We start from the raw sequence: 22,943 nt of genomic DNA on the forward strand, positions 1-22,943 counted from the left end.
CTGTAAATACAAACTCTCAGAGGGAGAATGATGGCGAGGCGCGGAGAGAGAGAGCTTTGATTTGTATCTGCTCTACACTGTGTCACCTCAGTTCACAGATAACCTCCTCAGCTGTGCCGCTGCTCGCCTTTCTAATTGGCGCGTTGGAGCACTGCTGGTGTGTCATTCTCTTAAATCCCATCTGAGGTCGGCCGCGGCCCTTTGATCGAGTTGCCACGAGTTTTAACAGCGTTTGATCGGCCGCGTGGCCGGCTCCTCGACGAGCTGTGTTCTGACACGAGCCCCCAAAACATCATTTGGTGAAATATTTATTTGCACATAGATCCTCAAACGGTGCTGAAGATTAGAGCATGAAGTGTCCCTGCCTGAATTCTCTGCAGTCTATGGCAATTAAATGAAGAGCTTTACTAACACGGGGAAAAGGATCCAGCACAAACAGACATTACTCACTATGTGTATATGTTAAAATATGTGAATTCTTACCGGTTGGTGTGAAAGTAAAGGACGGCACTGTAGGGACAGAAACAAAGGACATTAAATCATTGTTGGATAAAAATGTCAGGAGTCAGTTCATGTGACAGTTTCTTCTGCTTCATCACCACACAACATCTGCCCGAGTAAATAAATCCTGGAGATGGAGCTCAGCCTGTATTCACACGCTTCCTCGCTGCCCTCAAGTCTTTGATTCCCTTCAGACATGTCTGGACCCCGACGGAGGGAAAGTGAGTGTTGTGGCAGCTGCTGGTTCAAATCCCGACCCAGAGTATCAGAGACCTGCTGGGTGGGGGTCACACACCAGAGAGATAGCTGTTGCTCTATCTCACACCCACATCATCACCCACACATCTCAATTACTCCACTTTTGGCACGGACGGGGGTTCCTGTGGGAAAAGGGCTGATTTATATTCTGTAATAAACGGTGTGGTCTGTGGGTTTCTCTTCTTCTTTAAAATGCACTTTGTTTGTTGTTGCTCTCTTTGAAGAAGTGAAGAATGCTCCAGCATGCACCACAGCTGATGCAACGCTGAACCACGCTGGTAGTCATCCAGCGCTCGGCCTTAAATATGCACATTTTTAGAAGCGCTGCTGTCTGCCTTTAACCTAAAACTTCATCTGAGGAGACAGAAACGGCTGTTTTCACATTTTCATTTCCTCAAACGATTAATTCATTCAGAGCCTGCGCCAATAAATATCCTCTGAATAATCTCTCGACGCTTAGAGAAGTCGAAAGATTTGAGAAGTTGGACGACTTTTCTCCGGTTGATGAACGTCTCAGAGGAGCAGACTTTATCACTTTGTAGTCGAAAGTCAGAGAAACGTGACTAAAATACGTGAATCAGAATTCTCTTCTGTCGCAGGACTGTCACAGCTGCTCAGTCTCCGGCTGCATGGAGCTGCCACGGAGCTGTGACCATGTTGGATAACAGCTTCTTTTTTTGTGTAGTTTATTTGTTTGTATTATTTCAGTTATGATATTTTTCTTGAGGACTCCTCCAGTGTGGGATTGCAGAATGCTTAATATTCAACAGAAGAGCACCATGTGGTTCGTAGGATTGGATTCATTGTTGAGGAAATAAGAAAAAGCTGTTTTTTCTTTCTTTTCCTTTTTCTCCTTTTCGAGTTGACAAATTGAAATATGTAATCTACACTGTTGCACTTACACATACACAGTACTGTCCCTCTTCAACTCGTTTCACCCCGAGTGCAGATCGCTGCTTCATGTGGTTGCAATTATACACTTTTGAAAACATTCTTCGTTACCAGTTCCAACAAAGGCCGTGGCCTCTTGTGGTCTGGGGACACGGGGAGGAGAGGGAGGGGGGAGTGATGCTCGTCTACTGTGCTTCTGAAGAGCTTTTTAAGTTTATGAGAGAAAACATCGAGAATCACGCAGGACCAGAGGCTAATCTTAGCCTACGCAGTGTCATGGTGTGCTACTGAGTCACCTCTGCTCTCAAGTTCCTTTTGTTAAAATACTAAAGGCAACATTTAATTTTGTTCATAGAATTTATTCCCATAGCAATAACAAAAAAAAGTTATCTGGGTGTTTGAGTGTTTTCAAGTTGACACAGGTATTTTTTTAAAAGGCCTTTTAAGGAAAACCTTCACAATTCACACATTTAGCTGCGGTGCCCTGGTTTCAGATCACGGATAACCTGTGTTTTCTGTGTGACAGCCACAGATTAGCAACAGCTAAGTCGGTCGAGTCTCTGAGTGTGTTGGGAGGTTGAAGGTGGATCTCCTCTAACCCTGGTCGTCAGCGGTAAACCTGAGCCCAGAAGTGAGTGCGGCGCAGGTAGCTCTCCCAGGCAGCAGCTGCACAGCCCCAGGCTACACATTAAGCCAGTCTAAACACAAATGAGACTCAGAAAGAAAGGCTAATAGCTCTCTTTATCCTCTAACTATTGTGGGCAGAGGTTGGGCAAGTCGTGAACCCTGTCACTTCCACTCAGGTGAGAGCCCACTGGGTTTGCTCTGTGGCTGCTCTAAGAGGGAGGGAGCTAAAAGGGGTCGTTGCTAAAAAAGGCTTTTGAACCCTCGAAATGTACTTTACGAAAAACACACCTTGTGCAGAATCAGCGTGACCGAGGGGGGGAAAAAAGAAAGAAATGAGAGATGTCTTCATGCGGCGCTGACAACAGGAGTACACATCACATTTTAAAGTGCTCGACAGGAGAGTATACTTTCACTCCGACTTCACCTCGAGCGCTCTATAAAGACATCTCTCTGTGGGTGACAGGGAGGTGTGAGGGAGGCTGGCAGAATGTGGGAGGAAGATGATGGCGAGGACTGGATTGACACAGAGGCGAACACACTGATCATTCCACTGTGTTCAATCCACCCATTTTATGAGTGAGAAAACCTCTTGTAACCTCAAACCAGCAACCGGCAAACCCAAAATTCAGGTAGATCCACCTGATAAATGCCAGACACGCGTGCACTGACCTTTGCGGATGCCTGCGTAGCTGCTGGAGAGGCCGTTCCTCTTCTTGCGGTGTCGGTACAACCAGATGCTGAAGACCATGAGGATGATCCAGCAGGCGGCTCCGATGCCGGCTATGAAGGCCGGCTGCTTGACCACGTCGGAGATCTGCTGGGACAGGGGGTTCTCTGGGGCGTCGGCGTCCGTCATCCGCCCAGAAGCATCTGAGGACACAGGAGAGCAGGATTCAAATGATGTGTGGAGTTAGAATGAGACGAGCAAGGACGCAGGCAAGAGAGGAGGAGAAAAATAAAACTCAAACCATGGAAAGATCTGAAAAAGGGGAAATCGATGTAAAATAAATGGAGTCAGCTAAAGTCCTCTTTTTTCCTGAAAGACGCATATAGAGAGTCTGCATCTCAACGTGTGTGTGAGACGCTGGGTTGTGGAAACAAAGTGTTTTTCTCTGTATTATTCAAACTGCTTCCATCAATAATCTCTCACAACAAATAGCAGGTGAGCAGGCGAAAGAAGCCGGACACATTCGAACGCACCAGGGGCCACCGAACACAGAGCACTGAGCACTGGCTGTTTCATAATCATGTAAACAAATCCAATGAGATCATCCTCGGATCCAGACACCACGGTAATTAGCCGAACAGAGGCACATCTGTGGGAAGCTGAGGTGTGAAAGGCTCCAAGCCGATTCCACCGTGAAAAGCAGCGTCTGCCTGGCTGCTGCTCACAACAACCCGCTCTCGGCCTGTTTTCCTCATCTCTCCATTCTCTCTGTGCTTCTCCCTCATGCGTGATACATGAAAGGCCTCTCTAGGATGCCCCACCTCCCCCCCGCACACCCCCCGCCGCCATTCGGAAATGTCGTCATGTACGCGTTACTCTCCTTCATATCTTTTTTTCTCCGGTCTTTCATGTTGCAGCCTCTCTTATCTGTCAACTCTCGGAGCCGGAGGCAGAAACACTTCCCCCCCCCCCAGAAGAGATCAGCTCCCTGCCTTTACCCCTCCGTATCCCTCCGCCTATCTTTGTCTCAGTCACTCAGTCCATGTCTCCATGTCGGGTTGCCTCCCTTCCCACTCCTCTGTCTGCTCAATTTGTGGCTCTGTCGGGCCCCGGTGAACAGAGCATGCCGATGTGACTAAGAATCCCACGAGGGACTGTACAGGTATCTAGGCTGGGATGACGCACGCCAGCTCAGAGTGTGACAAATGCATTTGGGCGAAGTGCTGGTCCCCGAAGGCGCATTGTTCCACCGCAGCGTCGGAACACGGCAGCAATCACCACGCAAGCGTCGGAACAACGGCAGCAATCACCACAGGAACTCTTCGAAGTGAGAGGAATTGTATCAGCTACAGTCGATGCTCCTTCATGCCCATCCCATCCCATTCAATCACACATTTAAAACCAGATGGAGTTCTCTCTCTCTTTCTCTCCTTCTCTCTCTGTCTCTGCCTCTTCCTGCTCTTCATGTGTTTTCCATCTCTCTCCTGAGTCGCCCAGCCCAGAGCTTTGGGGGAATAAGAGCTGACAAAAAAAATATCTCAAAATATCTGTCTGTCTAGACTAAAAGGACAAAAAAACAGGGAGTAAATTAGAACAACCGGCCTCACTGCTCGGCTCTGCACCGTGTTCCTCGGTATTAATAACGTGTCGAGCCCGAGCCCTGAGTGCAGGATTCATTATTGCCTTTGTTGTTTGAAGTGAAGCAGAGAAAGAAAACATTGCATCCTTGACTGAAGAATGGAGAGCAGCAGGGTGGGGCAGCCAGCTCAACAGCCCCCCCCCCCCACCCCCCCCGCCCCCCCCCTACACACATTCAAAGTGCCTGAGTTCATTATAACTGCCAGCTACTGGAAACTAAAAAAAAGCCATTTCAAAGTGCAGGAAAACTGTAAAAAAAAGTTCCCTGTTGCACTCATCACACTCCTCTTCTTGATGATGTCTGTAGAGCAGTAATAACTCACAATTACAGTTTTTAAGTATCCTTGATAATGGAAGGGGGGGGGAAAGCAGGCCGGGGCTTGAGCGTTGTGCATTACTGCAAAGAAAGGAATTGCATAATTGTCTGTTTACTTGGCAAAATGTCACATCACTGGAAAACCTGCTAATTTCGAAGATGACGGGATTAATGCCGTTATTATTTATCGGATGATTGGGGGTTTATTGTGGTGTGCAAGGAGAGCCGGAGGACACACTCACAGTAAAGACAGTACATGCATTCACAAACTGCAAAGCTGAATAAGACTTAAGAATTAAAAGGTTGGTTCAAACTCACCGAGCTGGAAGACGGTGGTGTCGCTCTTGACCCCAGGACCCGCCCCGGTGCTGGCCGCCACCTCCACGCTGTAGCGGATCCCCGGGGGCCAGACTGGGGATCAGCACGGATAAGGTTGAGCCGTCGACTGTACGGTTGATGTGGGTACCGAGTCTCGTTCCCCAAACACCAAATCTGCCAAAACAGAGACAAGGACAAAGTGGAGATTGAGGGAATGTTATGAGGGTTTTCCTGACAACACCAATCTGTGCTCTGGTAATTGGCCGCTGCTGTTATTGCGACATTTTCAAGCACTGCGGGTATTGCGTTACATCTCCGAGGAAGCAAAACATTTTTTACAACACGATTCTGGCTTTTACAGGCTGAGGCGAAACACAGAGTCAGTTATAGTTGAGGTAGCCATAACATCTCAGTGTAGCCTGAAGCCCCCGAGAAACAAGTGGGGGGATCAGTAATCACCCCCTGTAACCCAATTACAGCAGAAGCTAAGAGCTGTCACTCCCAGGCAGGAGAGCCGAGTCTCAGTTGGACTCGAGCCACGCGGCACAAAGACAAGTTTACATTCACCCCAGCTCCAAGGCCTGGAGACCTCCACATCCTGCAGCCCTGACAATCTACTTTCTTTGCTCCCCACCTCCTAGCAGCAGTTAACTAGGTTAACACATACACTTCCTTGGGTGGGCACTATCTATGATGGAGCTAGAAAGCCCTGAAATTTTTCTCGCTGTGTATCTCCAAAAATTGCGGCGGGTGAAATTGCCGCCAGGGCCCAGGGCTCGGTAATGAGCAGGGAACACTCTCGGGCCGGACTTAAAACCCATGAAATTACTCTATCACCCTATCACCAGGAACATTTACCTGGGAAATTAACAGTGGCTCTGCTTCGGCCTCCCTTCCACCACCAGCCTACATTTCCCTTTGACACACTAAGGCCTCCCAATTAAAATACAGGACTTCCACAGCATAAAGAATGAGAGGGGTGTGCTCTGCAAAGGGGGGGCATTACAAAAAGAGCATGCGTTGTCGAGTGAGGAGGAGGAGGAGGAGAAGGAGGAGAAGGAGGAGGAGGAGGAGGAGGAGGAGGAGGAGGAGGAGGAGGAGAGGAAAGGGAACCAAAGAGACGTGCTGTAGATTTAAGGATGAATTTAGTATAGATCTGGATCGAAGAAATGATGATGTCAATTTCTGTCATTGGTCATTATACAACATATTCCGCCTATGCATTCAAATCTGTTCTAAATTTATATTAGATGTACAGCTGAGTCTAATTTTATATAGTTTGTCATCATTTAATTCAAAATTCTATTAATTGTCATTCATATCAGTACAAATAGTTATTATCCAATTAATGAAATTCAAAGCCAAACGTTTCTCCTATTTCCTCCCAACACACAAGGATTGTAAATCACTAGTTAAGGCCTAACTACCACTCGAGGGAGAAAGAAAAAGATCAGTAGTCCACCAGAGCTTGTTCCCAGCGAGTATCCAGGAGCCTGCTCTCTCCACCAGATGGCACTGGTTCATAAGAGTTTCCACCACCTCCCCTGCTCAGACTCCTTTCTTCTGTCTGAGCCTCTTGTCAGCACACAGAGGAGGAGCACCGAGGAGCGCACAAAGGTGTGCCTCCTCCAGGAATTCATTACCTTTCCATGTCTGTGCATTGTCCCTTTCTCGGTTATCTGCTCTGCCTGCATCCCTGTTTGTTTTTCTCCTTTGTGTCTCCACAGCCCCGAGTCCCTCTCACGCTCAGACCTGGCTTTTTCTGCAGGGTGCATTTTTAGTTGTTGTTGTTGTTGTTGTTTTTACCTTGTACTCCTGGACCACCCCATTCTGTTCCTCTTCCGGAGGGGGTTGCCAGGAGACCACGATGGCGGTCCCATTGTCCCCACTCTCCGTCACTGTAACCTCACGAGGGGGGGCGCCGGGGGCTGAGGGTTGGGGAGACAAAAGATTTTTTTTTTTTTAAACACACACCTTCATACATGAGACCGAGTTTTTTTTCCATAACTGCACACAGTCTGGCCCTGCCATCACATTTAGCTGCTGGAGTCTATCCTGTGTCTTTGTGTGAGATTCAAGCTGAGGTGACAACAAAGCACTAATGATGGAAATTACAACCCTTTTATCAGAAAATTGGGTTTGCTTCACACAAGTGTTTATGTGGACGACAACAATAAGTGTTTACTGAAAACAGACAGGGAGCCGGGGGGGGGGGGGGGGGGGGGGGGGGGGCGCAGACGTCAACCTGTGGCGCAGTGACAGTAATTAAGCCGAAACAATTACCAGTCCAACATAAAAGGCGAGTGTTACAAAAACAAACGTGCATAAATCTCCAAAAAACAATTATAAACTAAATTTGGAACAAAGGAGAATTCGGCAGGAAAAAAGATCAAAACACTCCACACTACACACGCAAGACCAAATTACACACACACAAACACACACACACACACACACACACAAACACACACATTCCAGTAAACACCCTCGCTCACGTTTCTCCTAACTGTTTGCCGCAGATTACAATTTGCAGTTGGGTTCTGGACCAAACCTCACGAGACTACCACAACTGCCACACCCTGTGAAAAATTAGTATAACACCAGTCCTGCCATGTTGTGTGTTGTGTATGGTTTTCCATAGGGCCTTTTTAAAGAGCTCAACATCAACTCTTAGCACGCTTGAATACACTGCATCTGAACCTAACATAATCCTTCCCTCACTGCCCGCTGTGAACAGCTGTTGTATGCTCTCACACATACAAGCTGTGCACATAAAAAATTGTGTAAACACGGAAACATGCATGCACACACACATGCTAGGCGCTGAAGCACACTTGCAGGCAGTCGCACACGTTCACATCCCCCACCTTCCTCCAGCGTCTTGCCAATTTTCACATCGCTGTCTGTTCCCTGGAATTCATTGAAGAAGGGGCGGAGTTTGAATTCATATGTGACTCCCTTCCGGAGCTGTGGCACCACGGCGCTGTCCTCCCCGGGCGTGTGCGCACCTCGAACACGGCCCACTCGCTCCTCTGCAGCCCCTCCGGTGACGGCCTGTACATCACCTTGTAGCCCTGGATGTACTGAGACTGCTGCTCCACCTGGGGAATGGCACAGAAACACAGACAGTGTCGGTGGATTATATGCTTCACAGTATGCAGTGGAAAATTATACAGCAATGTAATTAATTGTAGAACCACTTGATTCAACTGATACAGCAGGAGCTGAATGGAAAAGGAAGCTAACTCATCATATGGCCCTTCTGTTCGTTCATCCACATCTACATCTCTCTTCCCTGTCTGTCTATGAGCCATTTGGAGCAGCAGCAGCGATTTGTGCAAAACCACAGTATGAGGTCATTGGCCAGAGGTTCCTCTAAGTCTGGAGCTGGTTAAACAGGGCCCGGGCTCCCACAGCAGCCTGTCTCATCCTGCCCTGCTCTGAAGTGCACTGACAGGCTGCTGAAGTCCGGGGAAGGCGCGGAAAAGTGGATCTTAATCCGGAATTTCAGAAGTTGAGAATGCGACTGTTTCAAACAGCATCTGATGCACGGTAGCTAAAGACATTGAGTAAATGCAATAGGAAGGGTTTTGTCTGTTTGTTTAATCTCGGGATAACTAATGTTGCTTTTGTGAAGCAGCATGGTTTGAGAAAAAGAATATAACCGCTAACCAGTATGCTAATATCCCTGTGGAAGGCGAGCAGCACTGGCTTGTAAAGATTATACTGATTTCTTTAAAAAATTGCTGCGGCTCAGGTGGTCTTCATTAGCCAGGAAACTGTGCTCCATTTACCTTCACACAAAGGAATATGTAAAAACCAAGGAAAACCAGGAGAGTGTTGGAGTTTGACTCGAATGTCCGTCTCCGTCGTGTCGCGTGTTTTCCTGGAACATTCCACGGTGTCAGGGTAACTGGGCAGTAACGTTTCAAATCAGTCTTGACACGTCACTATCCTCTTAACGCTTCCTCCGTCCCATTCATCACTCACTGGGGCACTTCATAATAACTGGGAACGTTGGGGTGGCCGTATGTCAAGAGGCAAAATGGGCAGTTCTCTCCCTCCAGTGAGTCATCCCACGGACTAACATCTCGGGTCGACAGCCGTAATGTACACTTCAGTTGTGTTGTTTCGTGATTTCAAACAACTGCACATGAACCAGATCGGTTGCAGGTGGACACTCGTGCTCCGCATTCAGCTTGTTCTATCAGCAGCAACACGAGCTCCCAGTCCTGCTTCTACTTCCTCGTCTCCCACCTATCCGCTCTAACATCTGCAAGCCATTTCCACTTAAGGAGCATGAGTTGGCCGCCTCCTTCTTCTCGCTTGTATTATTTTAACAGCCGTCAAGTGTTTTCAATCTGAGAGGGCACAAGCTGGCACGCCACACGCTGCTACACGGCCCCGCGCGGCCGCTCGCAGGAGCCTGAGCTCTCTGCGGTGTAGATTTCGGGTTTGGTCTAGAGGCGCCCTATGGAAAAATGTGCAGACTTTCGGATCTCTCGCCAGCTGACCGGTCACACTCGTGCCAGATGGATTTGAAGAAACACTAAGAATTCCTTTCCAGGCTGATATCAGCAGAGTCCTTCCTGTTAACGCATTAGCTCGGCTGAGTCGCCTGACAAATTGACCGTAGGTATATCACTAAACTGACCTCGGAGCAGCGGAGGCCGGTTATTCCGATGAACCACACGGCAATCTGTAACTGGCTGCAGCTGCGTGAGAGTGACAACAACGCAGTCATGGAGAAAATGATACTCACTGTCCACTGCACCCTGACAGACGAGGAGGAGAGGATGGTGGGGTTGTGCAGGTGGATCAGCACGTCCCCCAGCTCCCTCTGGATCTGACGGTGGTCCACACCCTGACTGGTGGGGGGGATGTCTGCGGAGGAACAGGGTGTAAATCACCAAAACTGATTTACACTCTCGTAAAACCGGAGAAAACCACAAACACTGCTGTGCGGCATGTCAGCTTAATATCAGTAACAAGGCAGTTCTCACCTTGGGTTTTCACAGCTTCAGTGATGGGGCTGGGATCACTCAGCCCGTAGGCATTGGCTGCCCGCACTAAGAAGAGGTAGACTGCGCTGGGCTTCAGGCCCTTCAGTACAAATGACTCAGTTTTCACATGCTCCGCCAAGGTCTGCCAGCTGCTCCCTGATGCATGACTGTGGACACACAACAGAGGGAGTTTAAGTCTAAGAGGTTTCAACTAAACAAAGAGAGGAATGATTAGCGTGTTGATGGTGAAGTTGATTAGTTGTACCTGAAGGCCTCTATTATGTAGGAGGTGGGCGTGGCCCCGGCGTTAAGGTTGGGCTTCCAGGAGAGGGTGACGGAGGTGCGGGTGACGTCGGTGACCTCAGGTCTGGACGGGGCACTGGGGATCAGGTTGGGGTCAGTGGGTCTGTTTGGCTGGATTGAAACTCCAAACTCTGGATTAGGAGAAGGAAAGAAACCAGTTAGTTGAGTATTTTCCTAAAAGCCAAAGGCATTTCACAGAACTGAATAAATCAAATGAAAATACAAACCTGCAACTGAAAAAGAAATACACTTCTTAGAAAGCTAGGAACCGGGCCACTATTGGATTGAGCTTACCGTGAACCTCTAAATAAGCTTTCCACGAGGCCTCGCCGCTGGGGGTGGAGGCGATGCAGGTGTAGGTGCCAGTGTCACCGAGCTGGAGCAGAAGAGAGGAGGATATCAGTTTAATGGAAATCATTCAAATATGTGTTACAGCTTCCAGAGAGGCAGCAGTCTCTTCCCTGCGTCCCCTTTGCTATTTCTCCACTTCACTGCCCCAGTTATTGACAGTCTGCTGGAGTCTGTGGCAGGTCGCTGTCAGTGCCTGATCATCTCAATAGCATCTCTTTCACAGCAGAAACTGGGGGGGGAAAGCAGCTGGAAAGGTGACTGAACCATTCCTGGTCAAATGGAAAAGATTTCCACAGAATCACAGACTAATTGGAGACCTTTTTTCTCTCGCCGCCCTCCCCCCTGACTTCCAAACATGGAGGCAGCTGCCCCCGTTCACCAGATGTGTGATGACAATCCAGCCATACATGTGGTCAGACCTCGATTATTCATAAGCTTTAATATATGACTGTGTTGGGAAATGAGAAGTGCACGAAAATGTTTTGTTCATGGGAAAGCACTACACGAGCGCATACCTCTCTCTCCACCACGGCTGCACCATAAGTTTGGTAATTGCAAATGTGATCTGAATTAGATCTGGATCTGCATCAACATACACAGCGAGAGACAATCACTGTGTGTGGTGCTGCCAGGTTCTGTTTCGCTGAAGGTGCAGGAGTTCATGAGAAAACAAAGACACGGATTATTAGATCAGCACCTGAATCTGAATCCGGACCAAAACAAATCATTGTTTTCTGAGCTCATGACCTAAATTTCCTCCATGTTTACAAGTTCCTGAGATGCTCTGGGAGCCCGCAGGCCAATAAACAAAGCACAAGACATAAAAAAACCCTGCTGGCAACAGTAAATGACTAAATTACACATGTTTAAATGTCTGTCCTGTCAACTGCAAAGTCTGAGAGTGAGAACAAATAGTTCTTCTGTGGTTTTCGCTGGTGAATCCATATGGAGCTGGTGTGTCAGTGAAAAGAGAGAAAGAGACAAATTGAATGTGAACACGTCTCGACAATGACCCTCAAGGTTTGTGTTGTTTTTTCGTCTGGCAGGTTAAAGAAATGTATTTCTCTCCGTAATAACATTCATGGAACCACATCAATGAAATGAATTACCACCCTCATCAGAACCTCTTCATTAAAACGTTTGTCAGGGAGAAATGACAAATTCCATTTGCTCGGTGCCTGCGGAGTTTCCCCGGCGAGGACAGGAGAGTGGTTCAGATCTCCTCCCTCCTGCCTCACACCGGCCGCCCAATCACACCACTATCTCCTCACCACAAGACCTGCCAGCTCTCATCAGAACGCCGCAGACTGACGCGACCTCTGACCCCGTGACGCCTCCATCTGGAAGACACGTCAGCGGCCGCCCCCCCCACACATGCTTGCCTCTCTCTAACAGTGTGTTTCAGCGTCACACAGTTGGCCGTACTCAAACACACACTTCTGAGCCCAGGCGCAAAAATCACACACACACAGAACCCACTGCGCCTACTGACTGACAGCAGCTACAGACTGTTCGACTTCACAGACTCCGTTTCAAACCCACGACAACTGACTGACAGCTCGCCGGGGGCTGGTTGCTGGCGGGGAACACATGCTTTATTTAGCGACCAGCAGGGGTTGTCTCAGCACATTATGGATGTGATATGTACGACTTTGAAGTTTATACGAATGGGTTTTGACATTAAAGGCAACCTAATACCAAACCCTGATTAAAAACATATCTATAGTCTTATGTAAATATAAAAATACATGGCGAGTTTATTCATTTAAAGTCAAATTACAAATCAACTCCAAATGCCACAGAGCAGCACTGGGAACTGGTTTGTACATTAACTCTGCTTGACGTTAAAATAATCCGAGCATGTTTTGTGCATGTGACGTCTCACCTTTGCGTAGCGGATCTGCAGAGCACCGGTGTCCAGCTGTTTGACCCTGGAGTCGTGAGTGGACACCAGTACTCCATCCTTCCTCCAGAGGATGGTGGGTGTGGGGTTACTCGATGCCATACAGTTGAGAACCACCGTGCCGTCCACGGCCACCGTCTGATTGGTCGGGCCTTGGCGGATGACCGGCGGCGGGCGGTCCGACACAACTGTGGAAGGAGCGAGGAGAGTGAGTAAGAGTGTGGAGAGGTGGAAGGTGCAAGGCTGTGAAGGTGTTCATGTGGTGGAAACAGGCCCAGAGAGAACAAGGGGATTCGGACGATTACATCCAGCTTGTGGGAGAAAACGCACAAAAAGGCAGAGAATGGTGAGAAGCTGACAAACAGCATTGTAGCAATGTGAGCATGTGAAAACTGCGAGGGTAGTCGGGGAGGGATTAAATCCAATTTTTAAGAACTGGAAACAATTTTCTAATCATTCAGCAGCAGGAGTCAAACTCAGCCAAATAAAAGCAGCGTAATTAAAACGAAACAGCCTCAGATACTCAGAGTCTTTCTCGCTGCAGCTCCGCCAGATGCCTGGCACGAAGCAGAGGAACGCTCGCGGCCCAGCAATCCCAGTGCCCCCCCCCCCCCCCCCCCCGTAAAACACAAAACAAGGGAGAGAAAACGCTCAGAAACATCCAGCCGGAGAGGACCGAGCTATTAGCATGAAGACGGTTAAACTCCTGCTCCCTGCCCACTGGCTGTTCATCCAGAAGACACAACAACAAACAGCCAGAAGCAAGACAGAGACACAGCATGTTGTGTTTGACAAGAAGAGAAAACGCTGTAATGAGGGAAGAAGAAGCAAATAAAGATTTAAGAGACTTTGATTACATGCGCCGAATATTTTCTTTCTCCAACAGTTTTTACTTTATCTCCACTGAGTGTTATTCATCACGGTTCCGCTGCAGGTTGTCTGCCTCCCTCGGATTATTATCATTATTCATCGCTCTATTGATGACCATTACTGTCAGCTCCACTGATTTACCAGCGAGGTACCTTCAGCGAGGAGCGATCGCATTAATAACGCGGTGTAAAGGCAACACACAAAGATGAATGTAGCATCCTCAGACGCACGCCGCGGTGTAATCTCTGGGACGCTTTGTCTTAGCCTTTGCGCCGGGGATGATGCCATTACTGAAACACTGTCAGCGTGACCTGTAATTACTACATCTGCCCGCGGAGAAGTGGCGGCCTTGGAGCGGCCTGCTAACTTTAATAACTGTTATTATTACCCAGAGAGCACGAGAGAACGAGGAGGAGAGGAGGAGAGCGAGATGGAGCGTGCCATTGTTGGTCTGAAATGAAGAAGGACGTTTGGCGGACGCAGGGATGAATCTAGGTGTGTCGTGGACGATGTAACAGCCGCCCAGTCCCTTGTGGGATCGGTGGAAAACGCAAACCGAGGTCCGTCCACCGGGCTGACAGGGATTGGCTAAGCGGAGTAATTAGAGGACTGGATCCAGACCTCACCACACGGCCACAGTCTTCCAACGGTAGACAGCAGCAAGCCATCCATGGAATACCAAAGGAAACATTAGCCAGTGTGAAGCCAGCGAAGCCAACTACTGAGCCACGGTCTGGGTGCACAGGCACCAGAGAGTCTCTACCTCTGACAGGAACACACTGAACAGGCCAGACCAAACCTCACCAACCTCATTTCAGATATTAATATGCTCCAGAGTGGGACCACAGCATTTCAGACGAAGAGCTTTACCCTCATGAGCCAAAGATTATCTGAAATACCAATATTCATCCTCTCAGTGTTCCTCTAATTCTCTCTGGGGCTTTGCTCTATATGCAGAAACTGTGTTTAAGGGGAAGGCCGCTTACCATCGGTGACCTCCAGCAGAGCTTTGGTGATGACACTGCCAGCGATGTTGAGGGCCTGGCAGCTGTAATATCCCACGTCTGAGCGCTCGGCGTCAGTGATCGTCAGATCCCCAGTCTGGGTTACAGAGAATCGGCTGGAGGGCTGAGGAGGCTGGGAGGAGAAGAGCAGGTTCTGTGGAGAACAAAACCCATAGAGTCAAACTTTTTATCTGGCAAGAGTATATCAACTGGAGGGGTTGAATGTTTCACTCTTTGCAAACATCTGTCTTGTGAACTATGCCGACAACATTTCCAAAGCTTGTGGTTGTGTAAAAATGTGTTCCAAGTGGATAAAGAGCATCCTGGAACGAAAACATTGATCATGGTTTATTTTGCTTACCTGACTGCCTTCCCGCTGCCAGAAAATGGCCGGCTGCGGGTTTCCAGTGGCCTCGCACTGGAAAGTCACGGTTCTGCCAACCCCAACCACCTGGTTCCTTGGTCTCACCACAAATGCCGGGGGCACTACAGGACAGCCATGACAATGGTTAGCCATTGAATAGACAAACATGCCATAGTGTGTTATTATGGTTGTCATAATATTACAGTTACAAGTGTGCTGGCTTATTTGAACAGAAGACAAAGGAGTTTCGACAGAAGCGCTGGAGCTCGCAGCCAATTCAAATCAGTTCCTAGAGGAACGGGCTCTCGTTCAAAACTCTCCATGGAGCGTGCCCTGCAGATTAAACAGTGCACTGCTCAAATTCAAAATGCAGGCATATTATAGATGTAATGAAGAGGAAAAAACAAAACAAGGGTTACTCCAATGCCCCTGTATTTGCATTGGCAAGGGCACCATTAAAATTTACATTGAAATTGGGAATAGATTTGAGCCATCTGTCCACGCTGACACCCCCCAACAGCACAGGCCTGGGCCGGGATGCAGTATCCATCTTAATGACAAATTCCATTTCAGACTAAGTGTGGTGTCACAGTCCAATGTCAACCACATGCACCCCGGACTGTAGACACCAGGCCTCGGTCTAATAGGCCATCTCTGTGAGGAGACCCTCTGATTGTAGAGCTCCAGAGGCTGGACAGTTTACATGTTCATTTCAAAAGGGCCACGGATATATTTCCTCAATTATATTAAATCGGCCAACATTTCAATCCCTTTCTCAAAAGGGCTGTGTCGTACATAAATAAAAGCAATCTGAAAGCTGTCATCTGAAATACAGACATAATTTGTCCATGAATAAGATGGGGGGTGTTTGGCAATGCATAAAAGGGGGAAATAATAGAATGAAATGATGCGGCTTTACCTTGGAGGCCCACGCTGAGCATATTTTTTTTTTTACCCATTAATGTCCTTTTCTCACTGTTTCCCATGACAACAGAAACATGAGTGCTGATTGGAGGGTGGAGAGGTGATGGGAGGAGGATGAAGGGGGGCGGTGACAGCTTCCTGTCTCTGTCAGGGCGGTGAATAGGTGACGGGTGACATTTCAACTTACCAGACACGACTAAAAAGGGAACAAAAAAAGACAACAACAAAAAAAAATGTAAGGATGAATAACGAAACAACAAATGGCATGACAGTGAAGAGAGATAAGGAAAAAATAACAATGTGATGTCCATGGGTACAAATCATTATTATGCAGTGAATAGAAGACATGTCATATTTCATCCTGGATTCGTACCCCAGGGAACCCGTGCTGCACACAGCACAGAATAATTACCATAAATGACCAGGAATCCATTAAAAATGCACACACACAGGAAAATAAACAGGGGAACATCTGATTCAACATTCCTTCCATAGACTTAGGAAATGCTCTAGGACAGGAAAAAACTAAAAGCTGGATCAAATAAAACCAAATGACAAAAATACACACAGGCACCAGAATGAAACGCAGGCGACAGATGTTTAATGTCCACAGTGTCGGGCTTTGTTTACTTCCCACCCGTCTCTCTCCAGGTGTTGTGTGAAGGTGAACATCCCGGTGCCTTTGGTGAAGTTTAGAGGCCCCAGAGGAGCGGCTCCATCACGGCCCCTCAAACAACAGCCTCGCAAATGTATACACAGTCCATAAAAACACAAGGTGAATGTTAACTGTCACTCTCCGGCCGTAAATCCCCCCCTCCCCCCCCTGCCCCCGGCCAATCGCTCACCTTATCTAATCCGTCTGCTCCAGCAGCTCCCTCGGAAACATAAACGCCGTCACTCAGAGTAATGACCGGCCCCTCCCTCCTCCCCCCCGCCCATCACTGGCCTTTAAAATGCAGATAAGACTCAGATCAAACACTCCTGGAAGAAGACGCTCAGCGCTGTCCGTGTGCGAGAGGCTCCGTGAACACACACACACACACACACACACACACACACATGTACACACCATCGTGAGAACATACCCCCTACAAACACCCACACACATCCATGCATGTGTGTCTAAGCCTTTCATTAGGTAACCCTACCTCTCCCCACGCTGCTGTGATCACAGTTGCGGACCTGAAGGGGAGAGGTGAGCCTTAAATCTGACCAGGCTACTTTGTTGTGGACCTCAGTGCATGAAGGGAGAGTCTCTATCAATACGCTGATCAGAGGAGCGGAGGGAAACACACAGAGCACTGTGGCCTCCAGCCCAACAGGAGGCACACTACGTACCGAGGACCACAGTAGAGACATTAATGGGTGGAGTTGAGTGGTGGCGGCTGTTCAGTCTGCCTGAAATCCACACTGGTGCTCGCAGAGGATTTGGTGGTGATTAATAGTTGCTCCCAGTGGAAGGACTGGAGGACGCTTTAAATATCCGGCTCCACTCTGAAATTTTGTCATCCACTGAAATGTGGGTTGCTGCAACTTTGTGCGACAGCGGGGAAACACACAATGACGGTTAATTTCATGGTCAAGACGAATGAGATGGAGATAAACTGATGTACAGTGACACACAGCCTCCGTTCTGGCACCCAACCAGGTGTGGGTGTTCATCATCGCGGTAACACCACGCAGACTGCTGATGAGGAAGTTCGTCTGATTCACTGGATTTTGGCACCAGTTCCAAAACCTCCTTCCAGAGCCTTTACATGGCTTATTAGCAACGCCGCTCTGGGGACCACCATTTCCATTCAAAGACCTTTCTACACATAAATCACCGCTAACGGCAAAATTAACCAGCTGAGAAAAAACACCACACGTTGATTTTTTTCTGAATCCCGTCCGGTACGGTCTGTATTTACATTCCTTTGGTGGAAGTTCACTGGTGAGGTTTAATTAAGAAAACACTGTATAAACATTATCTAACCAGACCAGACCCGGATCAAAAAACGCTTCTGTATGATTCTTAAATCTTTTAAATACACACACACACTTAATTATGGCCCAAGCGAAGTAGAACCAAGAGCCGAACAACCCATCTCACAACTGTACTCCTACCTTGCTTAGATTAATGATTTTATTCTTTTTACAAAACTATAAATGCGTCAGGTGACTCGGCCAATTATGTTTTTCTTCGATCAATAAATCACGTATTTTACTCGACATGTTTACAAGGCAGCGGAGGTGTAGCAGACTGACAAACACATGAGTAAGACAGTGATTCACTGATTAAGTGAGGAGCGACAGCAGAGCGCATTGAAAGAAAAATAGCCCCCGGGCGCCGCTCCCACAATGTCGACATTATTCACCGACAATCTCACGACAGAAGTTGTGACCCCCCCCCCACCCCACCCCCCCTCGTCCGCACAGAGCTGGATTATTCTCATAAACTGTCCGGCTCTTTAAAGGGATTTGCTTTGAAGGACAATATCTTCAATACTCTGTCTCTTGCTTACTGTCAGTTACACACAGTCTATACTGCTGTGATGAACACATTGTGTAATGGCTTTGCAGGGAATTACTTCAACACTTAAGGATTTTTCTAGTTGGTTTTATCGTTATTTTTACACATCAGAGCGGATTTAGCAGAAATATTCTTGAGTTATTTACATTAATTCCACTCGGGCCCATTTGACTCATTCTGTGGTCGAGGTTCTCTCTCCGCCAGCAGCTCACCACTGAAATGATTTTACTCAGCTGCTCAGTTATTCTTATGCCGGAGCTCGGCGATCTCGCCATTCTTTGACTCTTGATGTAGAGCGACAGCGCTGGCCACAGAGCCCACAGTCTAAACTCCCGCCCCCCCCCCACATTACTGTTGTCTTCACTTCTACAGCGACATCTTACTACCTATACATGGTTTTTGGCTAGTTTGGCCTGTTTAGACCTGCAATTACCCGTCTTTTCTTTCCTCTCCTGCGCCCGCATCTGTAATTAGAAGCATGTCCTTTCCGGGCGTGGGACTGTGGCCTGCTTGCCTCTAATTAGCCGGACTATTCAGTGGCCACAGCTTCCCTGGCCTCCTCGCGTCCTGGTCTGGATGCAACTCAGGAAGCTGAAGAGTAGCTGGAAATGGTTCTAGGAACTCAGAGAGCTCGGAGGGTCGGGTCAGATTCAACTGTGACTGTTGTACGACTATCCTTTTAACCTGATTTTACACTTTGAGAAAGCATCCAGATTTGTCCTTTAAAGCTATGGAAGAGCTTCTTCTTTGTGCTTTGACTTCAGTTTTCACGCATGTCTGACTCGTGTAACACGGGGGGGGTTGAAAGGCACAATGTACGAAAAGAGGGTCAGTGCCTCGGCCCTGCATGCGGACCACAGGGAATTAGCCTGAGGTTAAGACATTTCATTTCCACTGAGGACAAAGGAGGCTTAAACATTGCAAATATGATTCTAAGCCAGCAGAACAGGCTATTGAACCAGGGCATCAATGCTGTTCCCTTTCATTAACTAAGCTTTCGTCAGGGACAGGAGAAGAGTGGAAAAAGGCAATAAGAGGAGCAGATATATTGACGCGTGTATTGGCAGGTGAGCCCAATTTCGCTCCTCCAATCAGAGGAGAGCTTTCCTGGAGAGAAAATCAAGAAATAATTGCCATGTGTAGTCGTGTGAAGATGAAGTATCTGTGTTTGCAGGTTGGGGGTCGGCAGTGTAATAGCATTGCCTTGTCTCTTTATATCTCCGCCGGGCTGACTTCTGGGAGTGACATTAATATGACTGACCTCACCACATAAAGCCCCCCCCCCCCCCCCCCCCCCAACCCCCCATCCCCCTCTGTCCTCTTCACCGCAATCTCCCCCAGACCCCGTTCTGCATCAGCGGTGAGTCGCCACCAACACCGACATATTCACTGTCCTTCCACCCAATCCCAGTGTCCCATGCCACCAGTCTCCGCCTCCTTCTCTCCTCTAACCCGACTCCCAACATTCCCATTAGCTTGGCGTTAAATAGCCCCTGTGTTCGTCAGGCTCTCGGGAGAGTTTGGGGGGTGATCCCAGCCCCCAGTTCCTCTGAATGGGCTCTTTCTGAATGTTCACACTCTGTGACCGGCTGCTTTATATTCCAACTGTGTTAATAAGACGTCCAATGGAGAGAGGACCACAGGAGACACAAAGATATTCTATAGGTCCGCTGATAGTACTGTATGTCTTCAAGACGTGACGAAGGACAGGCCTCCAGAGAAATGCCACTTGTATTGGCCAAATGGAATCAATTTCTGTTGAGCTCCCATGTGTACTGCTCTATAGCTGCTATAGATTTTTGCGTTTCTTTTTTATTAGAAATCAATCAACTAATTGAGAGAGAATAGTTGAAAGTGAGGCCTGTGTACCTCTAAAGCTGAAGGCTATTACTGTGCAGCCGGGCCCAAATAGTGTTGAATTTAGAATGGCTGTTCAAAGAGCTGTAAATCACATAGTTGGCTAACGGCGCGGTGCTAAAGTCCGGTGTCTTACCGTGGACGGTGAGCGTGGCCGAGGCTTCCGCCTTGCCCACCAGGTTCTCGGCCACGCAGGTGTAGGAGCCCACATCAGCCGAGGTCAGACGACGGATCTTCAGGGTGTGGTCCTCGCGAATCTCATATCTGGATCGAAACAGGGCTCCATGTGGTCAGGATGTAATTGAACATGCACAGACTCACTCGTCTCAACATGTGTGAACAGGCAGCACAGACAAAGGAGAGCAGCGGATTCACTCAAACACAGCGAGAGGGTGAGGGAGGACAGTATGGTGCCATGAGAGGTGACCGGCAGATGAGTCATACAGTACCTTGCTTTGGGCAGGTCACCGTCGTCTTTCCTCCAGCGCACGGTGGGAACTGGGTCACCACGGGCCTCACACCGGAACTCCACGCTCTGGTCCACTAACACCACCTGGCTGCCGGGGCGACGCACAAAGCTGGGCCGCTCTGTGAAGACAAACCAAGCACACACATTGAAGATCATGAAGAGGAGAACGGCAGCACTTAAATAATGTTTTGATTAGGTTTAACTCATTATATCTGTGGTTTTGGGCAATTCAGACTATTCAGAGTGAGACAAGTTTGACTTTGTTAAATAATTAAATTGAAGGTGTCTTGAGACATATCATAAGAGGTAAATAGTTAAAACACAGGTGAATGAAAGGCAATGAATGAAAGGAAGACAGGACAATGAACAAGACCTGAAACAAAGTCAAGCTCCTCTTGTCGTCTTGTTAACCACAGAAACCTGAGGCAGGACTAACTATAGTCACCGAATCCCAAAGGTGCAGGGTCATGACCGAACCTCCATTGTTTATTTTTTTACAATTTCCAAGGCTTAAAAAAAAAAAATCATCATGTGTTTCAGTTGCTCGGATCAAATTCCCTCAGTCTCGCGCCCAAAACCTAACCAGGGTGGTTGGTGATTAACCAGAGTTTCTGTGTTACGTATGGGCAAACACAAAAGCAACCAGCTGGCCCACTTTCGGCCCTGACAGGATTATTTCAGTGTAATTATTTATCTTTACGAAACTGCCTGTGTTGTTGTTCCCTCTCACAGATTATAAGAGGTCTCTGAGGAGGAGAAGGGGGGGTGGTGGAGGTGGAGGAGGAAGTGAGAAAATGCCGGCTGTAAAATCAGGAGTCTGGACAAGCTCTGTGCTCGGGACACGGGAGAGTATCAGGGTCGGAGGTCACTCCTGGTGAAATAGGGTGCAGCTGGAGAGAGGAGGGAAGCTACCGGGGTCAGTGTGGGATTCGTAGTGAGGTGTGAGATTGGAGGTCATCTCACACTCTGTCTGATAAAGGTCAGCGACACCATTTAGTTCTCCGGGAGATGAACAATCAAAGCTTAACATCTGGAATCTGTTTTTTTCACCACAGACTGAGGACAAACACCTTGGTTGTATGTGGACAGCAAGCAAAGTATACATCAGACTTACCGAGCACTGTAAGTTCAGCTATCTCGCTTTCACGTTCTCCGACCATGTTTGTGCCGACACACACGTACTTCCCAGCGTCACTCTTCCGGGCGTTTGTGATCATCAGCTTCCCGCCGCGTATCTGAGGGAACAGAGGAGGAGGTGAGAGGGTAAACACGGAGAGGAGCAGCCGCTGTATCCGAGTCGGAGAGACACACAAGGGCCTGCGGTTGACACAACATTAGCAAACATTGCAAAACATTTCCTGATTGCTGTTGAAGAATGCCTGTGAGCGCTCATTACAACACAAAGATAAATGTACTCACAAACACATAATGGCTCAGCGCTAGAGGTTCACTCTAGTTCTTTTTTTGCTCGGAGCTTGCAGAGACCACCGGACTACTGGATCTATATCTCTCTCTGTGCTGTTCCCACTCAACTTCCACTTGAGGCCTGAATCACTATCAGTCGGCCTGCTCCTCCTCAGGGTAAGCCGAGCCAAAGAACACTTCCCCAGTCCAACACAACCGCAGGTCCCTGAGGGAACACCTGGGGCTCTGCAGGACCACAAGCACTTTGCTGGAGGCCTCTAACAACTTCAACGCTCAAGTCTATTACCGAGCCGGGCGGGGGAATGTTTGAAAGAATAGGTTTTTCTTTCTTTCCGTGTGTGCATACAGTTACAAGTGAGAGCAAGTGAACATACATTCAAGCACAAGCACTTACGCACACGCACACAGCAGTGAGTGAATGTGTGTGTGTTTGTCCAGGTGAATGTCATGTCTGTTATTTCCCAGGGCTTTGATTACAGGCCAGAGGAGGTGCTTTGTTCTCAGGCAGTCAGAAAGGCAGCCCAGGGCCCGGCGCAGGCCCCTCAGCACGTCTCTCAGCTGACAACCACGCCAGTCATAGCCGACACACACAATAGCCTGGTTAAGGTTTTAAATGCACACATCAGCCTGCGAGACGTGGACCACCACCTGCAAGTATGTAACCGATACCCTCATTAGAGAACCACTGACAGAGAACTTGACACACAATATTGCACAAAAAAAAATCTGCTTTCCCAGTGAC

The 22,943-nt window shown here is 48.3% G+C and overlaps 1 protein-coding gene across 1 annotated transcript in view; it reads right to left on the bottom strand.

Annotated features, from left to right (window-relative positions):
• The window catches only part of robo1 (roundabout, axon guidance receptor, homolog 1 (Drosophila)), a 47,466-nt gene that overhangs the window by 14,421 nt on the left and 10,102 nt on the right, over window positions 1-22,943 (bottom strand). Inside the window, 19 exon segments of the mRNA XM_053423192.1 lie at window positions 484-510; window positions 2,947-3,147; window positions 5,217-5,301; window positions 5,303-5,359; window positions 5,361-5,390; window positions 7,023-7,144; window positions 8,084-8,216; window positions 8,219-8,317; window positions 9,979-10,100; window positions 10,220-10,386; window positions 10,485-10,653; window positions 10,817-10,898; window positions 12,759-12,964; window positions 14,633-14,804; window positions 15,012-15,136; window positions 16,455-16,463; window positions 20,444-20,571; window positions 20,757-20,895; window positions 21,891-22,011. Coding sequence (XP_053279167.1) covers window positions 484-510; window positions 2,947-3,147; window positions 5,217-5,301; window positions 5,303-5,359; window positions 5,361-5,390; window positions 7,023-7,144; window positions 8,084-8,216; window positions 8,219-8,317; window positions 9,979-10,100; window positions 10,220-10,386; window positions 10,485-10,653; window positions 10,817-10,898; window positions 12,759-12,964; window positions 14,633-14,804; window positions 15,012-15,136; window positions 16,455-16,463; window positions 20,444-20,571; window positions 20,757-20,895; window positions 21,891-22,011 — 2,194 coding nt within the window.

Source organism: Pleuronectes platessa, chromosome 5 (assembly GCF_947347685.1).
Source record: "Pleuronectes platessa chromosome 5, fPlePla1.1, whole genome shotgun sequence".
In the NCBI taxonomy this organism is placed as follows: domain Eukaryota; kingdom Metazoa; phylum Chordata; class Actinopteri; order Pleuronectiformes; family Pleuronectidae; genus Pleuronectes; species Pleuronectes platessa.